We start from the raw sequence: 15,945 nt of genomic DNA, 5'->3' as shown, positions 1-15,945 counted from the left end.
TCATGACAATTTTTATAAAAAGTGTGTATTCTATATATTCTCTTGAAACGCCATCATTTTGGTTAACCTAATAATTCAAATTTTAGCAACCTCTGATCCACAATAATTTTATAACGCGTTTTTGTTGAAGTTGTTGTTGGGCCGAGCTTTTAATTTTAATATATATATATACTTGTATATATATTTATAAATATTATATATCCTATATTGTGTATGGCCGTTAGGCTGGCCTCAACGAATTTTTTTTTATTCACAAAATGGATAGAGCCTAAGTGCTGACGAAACAAATTGGGAAAAATTAGTGGTAATTTTTTTGGTTCCGTTCGGGCTCGGGAAATGAGAAGTAATTTTTTTCGGCGTAAATGGGGTGTCTAATTCAAAATAAATGTTAATACCTGCATGTAATTCCAACCAAAAATTGTGTGCGTGAGTGTGAGTGTTGAAAATGGCGGCACGGGGAGACGAAATGTGTATAAGAGTCCTTAATTTGATAAATATACAAACATATACATACACATTGAAAATATAGGCTGTAAGCAAGCGGATGAGTAAGAGTGGGAGGAAAAGAGAGAGAGAGAGCTAGAGAATAGCGTTGAATGTATGGAAATCAGAGTTTATATGCAAAGCTCATAAGTTTGCATATAGAATCCATTGAATCCGATTCAACTTGGTACATCACACCACACTTCAATGTATGTATGCTTCCTTAATATGTAGGTAATAATAAAATTGTTTGACATTTTGTTGCGCAACAACAGCATTGCAGTGATTTTTCTGAATCTCTTTCTATCACTCCAATCTCATAGCAGAATTTACAAAAAAAACCACTTGGCTATTCATATAGTTTGAATTGGATTAACATCTAATAAAATTTTCTCTCGTTTAATTTGGTTTTTCTCATATAAATATATATATATATATAATATATAGGTGAAATTTCAACAGTGATTCATACGCTTTATATTTTAAATGGTTTTCCAACTGCCGGCATGGCATAATTTAGTAATAACATCAATTCGTCTGTTTTATTTCTTATCTCTTAAATCTCTTATCCCAAAAATAAACTAGTTAAATTTTATAATAATTCTGGATTTTGACATCATCTCAAATCAGTTGACATATTGTTATGTATATATGTGGTTATCATCTAGACATAGTAATATAATATGCTACATAGTGTTTAAAAGTGTTTTTTTTATCCATGTTTTAAATAAATATCACAATGGTTCTTTTCATTTTCTTTGACAAGTGCATTTATACAAATTTCACTTAGGATTTGAGAATGGCTGACAACTGAACATTTTCCAGAAGAAATTTTTTTTACCAAATTTCCCTACATTTCTAGGAAAATCTTGAATTATTATTTGTTATTATGAAAAGCAATGAGGAGCATAGTAGTATACAAATGTTTGTTTCTCTCGTTTTATTGTAAGTTGTAATCGGAACATCAGACAAAATTACATTTATACATGTGAATATAGTATCTATATAGAAGGAAGAGTGTGACAGCGTGAGGGAGAGGGAGAGTGGAAGTGAGAGCCATTATAACGCACATTTAAGCTAATCTCAGTAAATACGGTGTGAGCTCAATTCACTCTACGTGAAGCACGAGCATTCCACGTATATGGAAAAGAAGCAGGAAGTGCTTACACAACCGCACCGATTTTCCGAGTCGTTGCTAAGATCAACCATAGATACATGTGTATGTGTGTGTGTGTGTTTGCTCATCCGCTTCCTCATACGCTACACTTGCTCTGTGGTAATGGGTTTATCTTGCAATTGTTGAGAGACAGCTATCGTGAACAATGAGAGTTTAGGTAGTCCCGTAAAACATTCAGTTTCAATCACACTTTGACTCTTTTCCTCCCCTCATTGTATCGGTGTCTAGATGTATTTTTCGTACAATGAATCAGGGCACATCTTGAATTCGTTTCTTATTTTTGACATGCACCTATTCAACTCTCCCTCTCAAAATTTCTATTTAATTTCCATCTTGACTCTTGAAAATGCCAAATGTTCCATTTTACATTCAATGTAATTGTTAAGTGGTACGAACCGTTGCTTTTTCACATCGCCCAAAATGCCATTTTAATTCTCTTTGTTTTTATTTTCGTATAAGTTATTTTTTTCCTGTTGTGTGAAGAAATATTTGCTATATTCCATTCAGTTTTGGCTCCGGGACGCGATGCTTGGCCATTTTCATTAATGTGATTTAAGTGATAAATGAACAAAACATAATTTATTATTGACGGACGTGAAACGCTATCGTTACTCTAATTACATTTTCAACGGAATAATACAGACAAAAAACACCTGTTTAACTAATAAGCCTTCTTTAATTAACCTCTCGCATTCGAGCAAAAATAATTTCGAATTGAAATGATGGTAATGGTGATGGTGATGGTAATGCTACTAGCAATACAGCCGTGCGCGCAACACACACGCACACACAACCGAACTGAATTTTCTTCGGTTTTCTTTATCGTTTCTACGGTCGGCCGTTTTGCGCGTCAAAGTATTAATTCACCGTTGCTAGACGTTGCTGAATCCGTTTTCCATTAATTGTGTTATGCTCATCGTATTATATGTACATTTTCAATGAAAATAGTGCTCCGTTTTGTACCTCTCCCGTCGACCCACCACCAGAGCGAAATAAAATAATGATAATAACAATAATGGGAAAAAAGAACAATAATATTAAGAAAAAAGAAGAAGAAGAAGAAGATACGTTTATTCCACATAATAACAGCCATCAGTGTGATGGAGGGCAAAATCCTATCGCAAATTGATTAAATGAACTCGTACAATTGTTAGACACATTCAAGTGTATCCTTTTGCATTTTGGGCGGCGGGTGCAAGGTAGAATGGGATAAAAATGAACATCAAATTCTCTTATTGGTGATATTTTATGTTTGATTGTTTCGAATCGCAGTGTGGATGAATGTGTTATCGATCAATGTTCAAGCTTTTTCCCATTCTCTCTGTTTCTCTCCAGCTACAATAGAGGGGGGGGGGGGAAAGAATAATGGATTTGATGGAAAACAAAATAACATAAGCACCTACAAAAATTATTGGGATAGAATCAATTGTGCGCGTACATATATATTTCTTTTTTATTTCGCTTTTATTTATTTGAGTGTTTTATTTCTATTTGATCATGTCGCCGGTTGTTGCTATACTGTGGCCGAATGTTGTTTGCTCTCTCTTTCTCTCTCTTTCTCTCTCTCTCTCTCTCTCTCTCTCTCTCTCTTGTTTTCTTCCATTCCTTCCAATACCTGCATATATAGTTCCACACAGACATTTGTTGTATATATGCGTTGGCCGCTTTTTGTCTTATCTATGCATAATGCATGCATTACAACCACAAATCATTCAATCTTTTGTATGATTAACGCCAATTTAGCCACCGACATTGTTGTGGATGGTTCACTGCCCCGGTCGCCATAATCGTCGTCGTCATCGTCATCGTTGTCGCTGCTTTCGTTCGTTGTTTGATTTTCCGCTTTATATGCTATTTTTGTCATCCATGCTCCCGCACCCATTTGGAGCGTATATGTGCGCACGAACATTTCATTTTGTGCACCTACTTCTACCTCACTTCCTCTCCTTTCCTCATGGTTTTTCGTTCTCTCTCTCTCTCTCTCTCTCTCTCTCTCTCTCTCACTTTCTGCGTTTTTTTTCTATTTGATTGCATGGCAGCAGCATTTCAGGCAGCACAGCATTTGAATTTGGTTTGTTGTGTGATGTATGGTCATAACGCCATTCCGGTCAACGACAACCAAATGTCTGTTGGTCTTGTGCTAAACTTGTGTCACTTGTGTGGTTAGGCCATTGTTTTCATCTCGGCCAATATACGTATGGCCAGCACCATGGTCCGCATCATCCTGTGCCAATGACAACCAACGAGTCAAACATTTCGGCCGAAACAATACAATAAACGTTTTACGGAATTGCCGACTCATCGAGCAATACAATATAAAATTGATGCCCGAGTTTATTAATGCCAGAATATCGATTAAATCGCCTTTTTTTTCAGCCACGGACAATTGCAGATCGCCATGTGTACGCCCCACCATCAGCACATAAATAAAAGAGAAATAGAAAAGGATGCAGAGAATAAAAGAAATGGACAAAAGAGAAAGAGACGCACATGAAAATAAATTATTAGAATGAATCACTGAAAAGATTTAAATTTACTATACTTTCAATCACTTAACTATATATCTGTCTAAATGAAATCAACGAAATTATTCGATACACGTATAATACACCAATATAACATTACATTTGTTTTCTTTTGTTGTTTATTCAATAAGCAAGCAGTTAGTGTAATTTTGTAATGGGATATCGTCCACTCAATATAAGTGTATGTCATTTTATATATGGTACGATTTATGAGTGGTAATAAAAAGAGATAGCGAGAGAATGAGATTGGCAATGGCTCACAGTTTTTATCATTTGTTGAGCGAATGTAAAATGTTGGTGCCATAGCGCCAACCAGGTATGTTCGCTAGAAATCACCGTGCAAACCATTCATTATTTACGCAATAAGCCGATTAAATTTTTTCACGTGAATGGAATGGAACGGAACGGAATACCGCTGGGATTTTTTTTGAGGTGGCAACACAAAGCTCTTTCTCTCTATCCAGTAAAGCATCGCACCGAAAAGCCATTCCGTTATGCCATCATCGAATGCACTTAAATTTTCAGAATCTGATTCATCACGTTACTACATTCACAACAGCCAACCTCGGCAAAAAGCTTATACCGAAATGAAATAGATTAAAATGGAAAATCACACATCGGTTATGTTCAAGCGAATTCAATGGTTGGTTTTTTTGTTGTTGCTGCTACTGTTGTTGTTATCCTTTTGCAATTACATATTCATATGGCCGCAAACGGTAAATAAAGCGGATTATTTTTACAAACACGTGCAAACGGACGATGTGCAAACATTTTCAAATGAACGAAATTTTTTTTTTTCGTCGGTGCTGCTGATTTTATCTTTAAAATGGAAGAATTTCAAATACGTTGGAAACAATTGATATTGCATGCGGTCACTTCATAGGGAGTGCTTCACTTTGGCCGTTTCCAGGTTGGTGGCAGCAACGGAAGTGGCGGCATGACATACAACTAGTCAAAATGTTATCATATAAAAGAATTATGCACGATCGGTTTTTTATGGTCGCGTGAATTTTTTTAGTACATGAAATTTGCGTGTGAGCTGTTTTATTTTGGCCAGTGCAGCATTTGTTTGTAATTGCACACCTTTTTTGCGAGCGCCGTTTGGCTACAATAAAATGAGCGAGCATAATAAAAAAGCCGTGAGCGAGACAGGTATAATGCCTTGAATAAATGGATGAAATTATTTGTGCCCGTCTTTTTTTCTTCGCTTCTCCCTTTCTCTCTCTCTCTCTCTCTGCGTGTGTGTATGCTTCAGCTACGGCTGTTATTTGTTACGTTCATTTGGAAAAGTAAATAAAAAGTAGAAATGGTCGCATTGGATGGGAACGCTAACAGCATTATCCTTATGAGGAGTTTTTATTTGTTTGCCGTCGCCGAAATTGACAAATTACACATAAACTGTGGATTGTGGAATGCAAATGAAAACGGGCTGCGCGCATAGAACTCCAACCAATGCTCTCTCTATTTCGGTGAAGGATGTGGAGCGCAACAGCACCAACAACTATGAGACGGCCACACATGATCCACAAATATGTACGCAATTTATTTTAAGTGTGACTATGTGTGTGTGTGTGCATGTTGCCCCATGTCGTCGCCTCGCTTTCTTTTTCACATTGAAACAACAACATCAGAATTAATTACAATTTCACGGCAGGTTTTTTTTTCTTTCTGCTCACTTTCATAGCCACCTGAAAGCTTTCATTATATGCATGTTGTGTCTCTCTTTCTCTTGTGGTACAATGTACCAGGTACATTTTTTTTTCATCGTGTTTTCTCGTCTTCATTGTGACATTCGAATATGAATATGTAGCATTTACATGTGTACCGAAAAGATTAACGTTTCACCGTGACTTTTGAAAAGTCATTTAAACAACACACATACACGCAAATCCGGTGCACGCATATGCAAATTTGATCTTCGTCATTTGCATACAGACACATTCAAATCGGCTTCAAACCCCACCCTCAACCTTAAATTCATCTGTTTTTGGATCTACTGCATATTATGAATTATATGCGTTATTCAGCATTCATCACGAAAATGGGCACCGTGATTATATCACTTTACAAAAATACAAATTCCACATTGGGACATCATCATCATCATAATCGTCGATGTCGGCGTTGTCGTCGTCGTCGTCGTTTTTCGTTTGGTTCACAATGAGCTGCGTGAGACGCATAAGAAACGTTTGAATACAACAAAACTTATCCCGATTTGCATATTTTGTAGAAAGTTTTTCTTTATTTAGACTGACTATTCAAATGATATGGGCCATATTTAGATATGAAAAGCGGTGTCATTGCCTTGTTTATACGACAGGGGCTGAGATCTTGTTATTTGACCACTTTTTACTATTTGTTTTGCTTTTATCATTTATCAACGGTCCCATGTAAATGGTTTCCTCGAAATGGAAAATTGCATTGACCGCAAATGATTGTGTCTCTCTCTCTCTCTGTGTGTGTGTATGTTTGTTCGAGACGACATCGACCAAATTGCCAACCTCAGAAAGCTGACTCATACTTATATTCATTTTCTCATTTCACAGCTTCGTACACAATAGTCATGGAAGACGTCGACCTCAAAAAGCAAAAATGTTTATCCAGTTGAAATCGAAAAAAAAACGAAGAAGTCGAAGAAGCAAAAATAACATTTCATTCTCTAAAATTGTCTTCATCCACTCGTCAGATGAGGATTGTTGTTGTGGTTTTCGTGTTGCCGCACATCGAAATAAAGTAAACACACTAAAATGAGAGTTCAAACAGCTTTTTATGTGTGCATGAAACCAAAAAATTGTTGTACATCAAAAGATGACTCAACAAACTGTTTAATTTCTCAACCATTCAAACTTTCACATGGATCAACCTATTAACGATGTGTCTGTGTTTTTGTCTGTGTACGGACTCTTTAGCATGAGTTTGTTTGTTTTTTTTGGTTGCGTTTAGTGGACATGGATGTGTCAGTGAGACAGAGCTTAAAACACCAAAATCAAATAATGATATGGGTAAGACGTGAGAGAAGATAAACGATTGACAGGAAAATAGTGTGTGTCGATAAATTTATTACATAACACGTCAGCTACAGCGACAGCAACGAACGGCGATAAGACGAGACTGAATGTGTGTAATGAAAAGCTCTCTTGTGACTAAAAGTGTCAACATATCCTATACAATTTGATTGAATTTGCCGATATATTAGCTTAATTACAGCTCATTCGTCTTCCGCGTGCGGAGCCTTTTATTCCAAAGACAAATCCTATTTTGTCCCCCGTGTGCATTTGAAGTTAGTCACATCAGCTGGCTCATGCTCCAATTCACTTGGTATTATTGGTTGGCATTGAAAAATGCGATGATTAATTGCGAAAATAATAAGATTGTTTAATAATTTTCGCATTACGACATTCACAACGAACGGAAGAGTTTCAAACCAGAATGAAAAAATATATTGTATATGATTTATGCCGTTTTTCTCGTTTTTTAATTTTTTTGTTGTTGTTCATTGTTAGCTTTTATTTTTGTAAAGGGATGCGTGCATCATCAGAATGATAGACAAAAGTCAGCAAAAAAAATTTTTTTTTTGTTCGGTTTGTTATTGGTGTTGCCGAGAGGCATTTTGTCACCGGACTTACAGCTAATGGCACATTCATTCATGCGAAAGCAGGTGATACACACAATGATACACGCGCCAATCCACCCACAATGTTTGTGTGTTCTTTTTTTTCACACCCTCCGAATTTATTCATTTATATTATTAGCTTGGGCTGTCATTGTTGGTTAATTTTCTAAGCTACATTCAATGTTTATGTTATCATCACTAAAATCCATAAGCCATAACGCCGGTTAATTTTATCGCAATCGAGGTGGAAATGGGTGTAATAAATGTGTAATTTTTTGTTGCCAACATTGTAACCAATTTTTAATCGGCACGAGGATCGAAATATATGCCATTGTGTGAATAATGTACGTGCATCGGGTGTACGAAGCAATTAATGTGTACATCTATAATCGGCTTAACGAGGCGATACACATGGTGCAAAATGTATATTCGTTCGCGTCTCCAAAGGCAGAAAAAAATGTTATATAAAAATAGTAACATAGAGAAACAACAATATTATTATTGTATGTTTGATATATTATATGGGTTCGTTACTTATCGAATGCTTGATGATAAAAATAAAAACATACAACACAAAATGCCATTATGATGTGTTACATAAGCGTTAAATAAAGTAGTGTACGTGTGTGCGAGCGAGTGAATGTAAATCGAATGTGAAGAGACATAAATCGAGAAGAAGAAAAAAATAAAATAGGAGTGACAAAGACACTTACCTAGTTTCAAATAGCATTGCAAGTAAAAGTTGGGCCCCAAAACGGCACTAAGCAAACCCAATATACCCTGTGGAAATTCTGTGATAAGAAACAGTAATAAAACAGCGAGCAGCATTCGGGTGGTGCGATCGGTTTGTTTTTCCTTTTCCAGTGATTTGGTGTTGCGTCGATTTGGTTGCTGGCCTTCGACAGCTTTGCCATTAACCAATGTTTGCATACCATTCGAATTCAGCAGTTGTTTACGACGTCGTTTTGCCTCGAGCAATGCACCAATCAATCGTAGTGATAAAATGGTTAACGCAAAGCACGGTATCAATTTAATTAATATACTATACATCCAGAGATTGAATGTGATTAGAGAGGGATTGTTTTTCGCAATATCGCTGTATTGAACCTTGTAGACGGTGATATTTTTGTAACCAGCTGGTAAGAGTGACGTTGATGCCAATTGTACCACACCGTTAGCACTGCTGACACTGTTGCTGACATTATTGATGGTGCCGTTGCTATTCGCCTTGTAAATTTGACCGTTACCATCGAGAATCTGGGTACTGGCTTGAATTGCCGTCGCCAAATACAATGGGATGGCAGCAAATGGACAAACGATGTAGGCACTCGCAATGGTTATAAGTGTTGTACGCATATTACACCAAATTCGATTTCGATGTGGATACGCAACGGCTATGTAACGCCACACAGCCAACGTCACCGTCAACCAAATTGAAATTGTGTGACAAATTTGCGCAAATATCGAATGGAACATGATGAACCAGGCCGTTGAATAGGAGAACAATGTTCTACGCGTATAGTTCATGTTTGGTAGAATATAATCAAACCATGAGTATGGTATATAATCGATCATCACGAGAAAATCAGCCACGGCCAAACCGGTGAGTATGGCATTCGTTGGTGAACGTATTTCACGTCGTGTCAGAACCACTACATTCGCCACATTTGCAATACAACCCAAAATGCATACCGATAAGCTCAAGTATCCATGGATGGAATGATATCTGAAAATAAACAAACACGACAAAATGTGAGAAAAACCGAAAACACGAAATACACACACTCACACAATAGCAATAAGGTACACACATAAATTAAAATCAATTTGGGGAAGAATGCAATCAGTTTTGTGGACAGAATGGTTGATCGCGGTGTGCAGCAAAAAAAATTCGACGTATTTATTTTGGTTTTTATTTCTTTCTCCTTAGTATACCAGGCAAATATTCATTCAATAATTGAATTTATTCATTCAGCGATACGGAAAAATACGGTACATGCGACCCGTCGTAGATGACGCATTGTTGTTGTTGTTAGTTTATTCGTTTTCGATCGATTCATGTTCGACATCGACTTTACATGATAAATTGAGCAATCCACTTATTTTTTCCTATTGACTCGTATTGTATCGCCAACCGATGACTTTTTCCCTGCGGGAGCGAGAGCACGAGAGCACGAGAGTGAAACTTTCTAAAAAAAAGTTTCTGCGATTGACAAGCCTAATTGACTTTCATTTCATCCGATTTCGGTTCAGGGTCCGAGAGAAAAAGAAGAATGAATGAGTGAGTGAGTGGATGCGATCGATAAAGAAAAGAGCATTTCAACGACAAAGAATGCGATTCAAGAGAAACGTGCAAACACAATAGGAGACGACCCATCTAATTTACTGTTATTAATAAGGATTTCACAATCGTTTCGATAAATTAATTTCAATTTTTGCTTAAAACATGCGCGCACCATCCACAAACACACACACACACACACACACAGCTATCGAGAGAAAGCATGTTGATGCGAAATAGAGGTTGCGAGGGCGGTAGATAGAGCGGTTTATAACAACATTTTATCAATTTTGAATTGTTGTCGCTTGAAATAGATATGTAACAACACTTGTGCTTGTGTCGAGTGGGCTCAATAGCAGAATCATATATAATTTTGTCGGAAATATTTGAATTAACGCCGGCACAATACTTCATGTAAACAATACCAGAAAAATAACAATTTATAATTAATCCGGTTGGATGAATAAAGCACTCTTGTTGAAAAAATTGATGAAATGCTCATCATTCAATCATAAATTGGCGTTGCCATCGTAGCCTGATGAATTTTCGGCATATATCCAAAATTCACCACGGATGAAATACGGAATAGAGAATTTAATAAAATTAAATCTCTCGCTTTCTATCCCAAGCTGTGCGTCTGTATGGGTAAGCTGTTTTGGGTCTCATCGCATAGAAGGGCTTTTATGCATTTGTCCTTCATATCCTTCCCCGCTTCTATCATCCACCATCCACCACTTTCATCAGCAACAACAACAGCAACGGGGGCAGCAACCAAATTTTGTCGAAATGCGAGATGAGAGAAAGTTTACCAAAACACTCAAATTAAATTAACGCTTGACAATAATTTGGTAGTTGGTAGGGATTGCAAGCGGCAACCATATCAAATTTAATTGTTATCTTTCCGAGTTTTCGGGAGTTGAGTTCAGTTCAGTTCATTTTACTAGTTGAACGGCGGATGCTAATGTTTTGCAGTTCGTTACATTGCAAACTAAATATGTATATATTAAATATAAAGTACACAGAAAAACAGTTGTGCCGCTGGTGCTGGTAGCGCTGCTGAGTGTGACCACTTCCATCAGAAAGTTTCACACGCAAGTCTGTTAAATGTTTCTAATTCCATTTTTTGCCGGTGGAAATGCGTTAGCCAGAGAGTGTGAAGGAGAGAGAGAGAATCGCCTTTCGCTCTTTGCCATCCCATCTCCCTCGTTCTTTCGAAACTCAAAATGCCAGAAACCAAATTTTTACGGACGAAATTAAGTGTTAAACGGATAAAATTATTGTCTACAAACATCGACTCATCAAGAAGTTTTACCTCGAATATCGTGTGGAAATCAAGCAAATGATTATGGGCAACACACGATGGGCAAACATTTGTATCGAGTTCTTGTTGTTGTGTGTATGTCCATGACCCCACAACACAACCAATGATTTAATGCAAAAACTTAGATTTGATTGCTAGTGGATGGATGGTTGGGATGCAACTCTGAGATATGTATGTATCAGATTTGGCCGTCAGTTTTGTACAACTCATAAATGTGTTTATGAGTTGTATTTGGCTTTTATGACATGGACTTGTAAATAGTTTTGCGAACAAATGGCAGAGTGAATGTGTGTTGATGCTTACCGCGTATGAAAATCATCTAATCCTTGGCCGCAATAAACAACCGTACTATTTTCTGTAGATGCACTCATTGTTGATACTGACGATCTTGTGAATCATATAGAAAAGCTTCGTACGAATCGTTTTGTGGTGGCAATGATGTGAAAACAAAATCAATTCACGCTCGGATGTGTCGGTTGTCTGTTTTGGGGTTGCTGATTTGGCGCTGGTATTTTTGGGATAGGCGCGGACGAGGAGAGTGGGTATGCTCGTTTAAATGTTGAACTGTCCAAATATATCCGTTTATCGGCGCTTATTTTCGTTTTTTCAAGCACTAGCTACGAAATTCAACTGGACTGTCCGGATGAAATAAATGGGCTTAATGTGCAAACTTCTCACACTGATGAATTCCAAATCGTCATGTTAAATGCCAACACACTGACTTTTTATCTGTAACGAAAAACAATAATCGTAAAATTTTCAAATTATTATTATGGATGAGCATGTATAGAAATTGGTCGGATTTGTATATTTTTACATCCTATGCTACGGCTATAAAATAGAACATGCTGGAGCTACAATAAAATTATTAAAGTTTGAGCGCATGTTGTATCTCTCTATTGAATGGAAAAACTGGATTTTATTTCGGTTGATTTGCAATAATCATAAAAACTGTTTGTTAGGCGGCGGCGGCGACATCAACATCCCCTTTTCTCCGCGCATTCAAATTGGTTTCGCCGTCATCGGTAATTTCGGATCATTTATTTATCGTTCAAGTGTTGGGTTAACGTTTTTACAGTCCAAAAACATAATAAAAACAAGACCGCAGAGCTTCGCTTCTCTCCGCTCTGCGTTCTTGAGTTTTTAGTTACTTAATCTATTTTGTTGTTTCACAACAAACTATTTTTTGGCGCACTACATGAAATGTATTTCATCAAAGTAACTTTGAAGTAATATATTTATTTGCAAAATGAATTACAAGATCTTGGTTATATTTCTTTTTTGAAATATACTGCCTTTGGTTATTAAATAAAAAAATGTGAGCATTGAATCTAAAATCACTTTAATTCTGTTCAAGACACAGAAAATATTATACGAAAAATTAATGTAATTTTTAAACAACATTTGATAATAAAAATTTGATTGGCGCTTTGAGATATTATGCACCTATTTGTCGTTACTGCCACTGTTTTAAATTAAATAAAAAATATGAGCATAAAATTCAAATTCACCATAATTTGTTTCAACACTCAAAAAGTATCTAGACAAAAAAAAAAGCAGATTAGTAGCTCTACATTTCATGTAGTGCTAAAAACCCGCAACGAAGCTTTCAACGATACAAGCCAAAAAAAATATGCGCTGAATAGACACATGTCAATGATATGAAGTGTCATCGTCACCCTCTCACCCTGTCTATGTTCATATGTACATATGATAATAACAACATTCTGAGTATGTGTGTGTGTGTGTTTATAATGAAAATTGTTTTAGTAATTCTTTTCATTTTTATTGCCTCGACTTTTAACTAACTTTTCGTTTTTAATTTTGCAACAGCGACGCTGATCACATTTGTCACCGAAAAATGAAATTCATTCAAAAAAGCGGCAACAGCATCAACACCACTTCCAATGTCTCGTTGCGCTCCCTTTTGCACTGTTGGAAATAATGTAATTGAAATGCGGTTATGCTTTCAGCCATCAATTGAGTTTTATGCCTATTTGTATGTTCGGCAGCCGTCGCTTGCTCTCGTGCCGCCACGGCTCCAAAAATGTGCGGTGTTTGTGTTGTGTTCATGACGCACTCCATAAAACTGTCAATGTCAATTCGGCTATAGTATGAATGTCAACCGAATGCTCTGTAAACCATTGTTGGACGTATAAAATATGAATTTCACATTTTATGCAACTAATGGCAGGCAGCACGACGATTACATATAAGAGATAGGGAAAGTGTGTGCATGTAAAAGAGAACGTGAAACGAACAGAAGAAAAAAAATCGTATATCGCAAAGGCAGATTGAGAATCGTGAAGAAGATACGTAATAATCGTTTCACATTTTAATCGGAAAGAATGAAGGTGAAGGAAAATTGATCGCAGCACACAAAACAACACGACAACGGCGGCAAACCAAAGCAATAAAATTGATGAATCAAATGGAATGCTGAAAAGCATGTGGTACGCACACGTGCATTCTTCATTTACAATGATGAACGAACATTTCGAGTGAATTCAACGTATTGCCAAATGAATGATGAACAGTTTTTTTCTTCTTCTTCTTATCCACTTGTTCCTTTATACTGTTTTCAATAGAAAGAGAGCTATATTGACGGTGTTTGTGTGTGAGAGAGAGAGGTGCTATCGATTGAGTGAGCGAAAAAATTATCGATAAACACAATGAAACATGAATCACGTTGAATTTATGAACAGAAATGGTGTAGACACTTTTGTGTTATGTGATTTCTTGGGAATGAGAGAGGCTTCAATATCGTCTGCTGCACACTCTACTCGCATTAAAGCGTTCACTCAATTTAAAACCCTAAAATTGTTGCATATAAAGTAATTTTCAACCATATTTTTTGGAGCACAATAAGTACTTTTTGCACTTTGCCTCCCTCCCTCCCATATCTGTCAATCGCTTAGAAATGCCACACTTCGAAACATTATTAATGCGAATTGCACAAATACATTGCAGCTATCAAACTGTGATCAATACTTAGAATCAATCAATTTTCACGTGATGCATCTGTGTTACCATTCGTGTGCAAATTTTGAGTCATTATTCTTGTTTCTTTCGACCTCGTTTTCCATTTTACAATCTTTTTTTTTTGATATACGCGATATATTTTCCATAAAATCAAATTGTTATTCCAAATAACTTATTGGGGTACTTTAGCAATGAATAACAAACGAGCTTCGTAACCTCATATCCGAAAAAAGTTAAATGAAGAAAAAAAACATAAACAAGCCGAAAGAAAAAACTAGTGGTTTTCCACATTTATATTGAAAATAACGAAAATTGACGGGTTTATAAAACATATAGGAAAAAAAACCGCCATCAAGAAATCCCATCACACAATCGCACGAATAATTTTATTCCGTAACCATCAATTGATTGCATTTATAAGCGGCAATGTTTATGTTGGTAATAAAATAAAATGGAATTGACGATTTTTTTTTCTTCGTTGCTGTCGTTGTTGTTATTGCAGTTGTTTATATATAGGATAATGGGTTTTACGTAATAAAATGTGTGTATTTTTTGTTGTTCATGTAACTTTTTCCGTTTCCCGAGAGCAAACATTTAATGAAACTGTCAAAGAGAGACATACATAGTCTATCATTGATGGAATTTTTACAAGGAATCATATGATTTGATGGCATTTTATTATAATTTCGTTTGTTTTTATGGATTTACGGTTCCCGTGAGCTGAAAATGTGAAACTTTTTTTTTCGTTGTGAATTGCATTACATTTTTTTTTTGTATTTTCAATCGTTTGAACTATGTGTGTGTGTGTGTGTAGGTGTGTATGAACTGGTCCAGTTCTGACGTAGTAATTACACCGTAATCACGGTGGCTGTACCCAAAATTGTCAATGTTCTATGGATTAAATACAAAGCTACAGCTTGGAATCGGAATCTCATTCGTACGTCCGAAGAAGGAGTCAACAACAACAAGAAGAAAAAAAATAAATTAGCGACGAAAATTGATCCCATGTCTGGTAAATGAATGGCTTCAGGCGAATGTGTTACGCATCCAATGTTAAATGTTAATTACCCGCATGTTTTTTTTCCATTGATCTTGCAGACATGCAAGATCCGATTACACAGTCTGTCTTTGTTTGGCTGAAATCGGTTCGGTTTTGGCATCGCCATCGATTCAGTGCGTTCATGGACAAGCTTAATTTCTTGCTCAATTGGTAATCGATTGCAATTGATTGAGTGAGTTGTGTGTTTGCGCCCAGCGGCTCTAATCCAATAAAAATGGTGTGTGTGAGCGTGTACACTGTACACATTGAACAACAAGTGCACTGGATGTTAACAAACATTTAAACCTAGTCCGGAAAAAAAAATTGACGCGCTATCGAACCTATTTCAAAGAGCCAGAAAAGAAAAGAAAAAGTAAGCAACCAGCCAACCAAACAGAGCAAGCAGCAGTAGCAGCAATTCATGGTGAGTGATAAATCCATCGATTTAATCTGGATGTTTACAAATGGATTAATAAAGAAAATGGAAAGTGTCAGAAACAAACAAAATGCAAAAAGCCATAAAA

At 36.4% G+C, this 15,945-nt stretch overlaps 1 protein-coding gene across 6 annotated transcripts in view; it reads right to left on the bottom strand.

Moving 5' to 3' along the window:
* Positions 1-993: 993 nt before the first annotated feature.
* Positions 994-15,945, bottom strand: part of LOC129577022 (G-protein coupled receptor dmsr-1) — a 52,945-nt gene continuing 37,993 nt past the window's right edge. For all 6 annotated transcript variants that reach the window (XM_055463379.1, XM_055463382.1, XM_055463380.1 and 3 more), the window contains 3 exons: positions 11,704-12,129; positions 8,512-9,524; positions 994-4,024 (listed from right to left, as the gene is read on the bottom strand). In XM_055463379.1, coding sequence (XP_055319354.1) covers positions 3,801-4,024; positions 8,512-9,524; positions 11,704-11,771 — 1,305 coding nt within the window. In that variant the 5' untranslated portion in view covers positions 11,772-12,129 and the 3' untranslated portion in view covers positions 994-3,800. The remainder of the gene's footprint in view (positions 4,025-8,511; positions 9,525-11,703; positions 12,130-15,945) is intronic.

Source organism: Sitodiplosis mosellana, unplaced genomic scaffold (assembly GCF_009176505.1).
Source record: "Sitodiplosis mosellana isolate CC-2019 unplaced genomic scaffold, AAFC_SMos_1.0 Smas_scaffold_6197, whole genome shotgun sequence".
Classification (NCBI taxonomy): Eukaryota; Metazoa; Arthropoda; class Insecta; order Diptera; family Cecidomyiidae; genus Sitodiplosis; species Sitodiplosis mosellana.
This window is presented reverse-complemented; position numbering and strand designations above follow the sequence as displayed.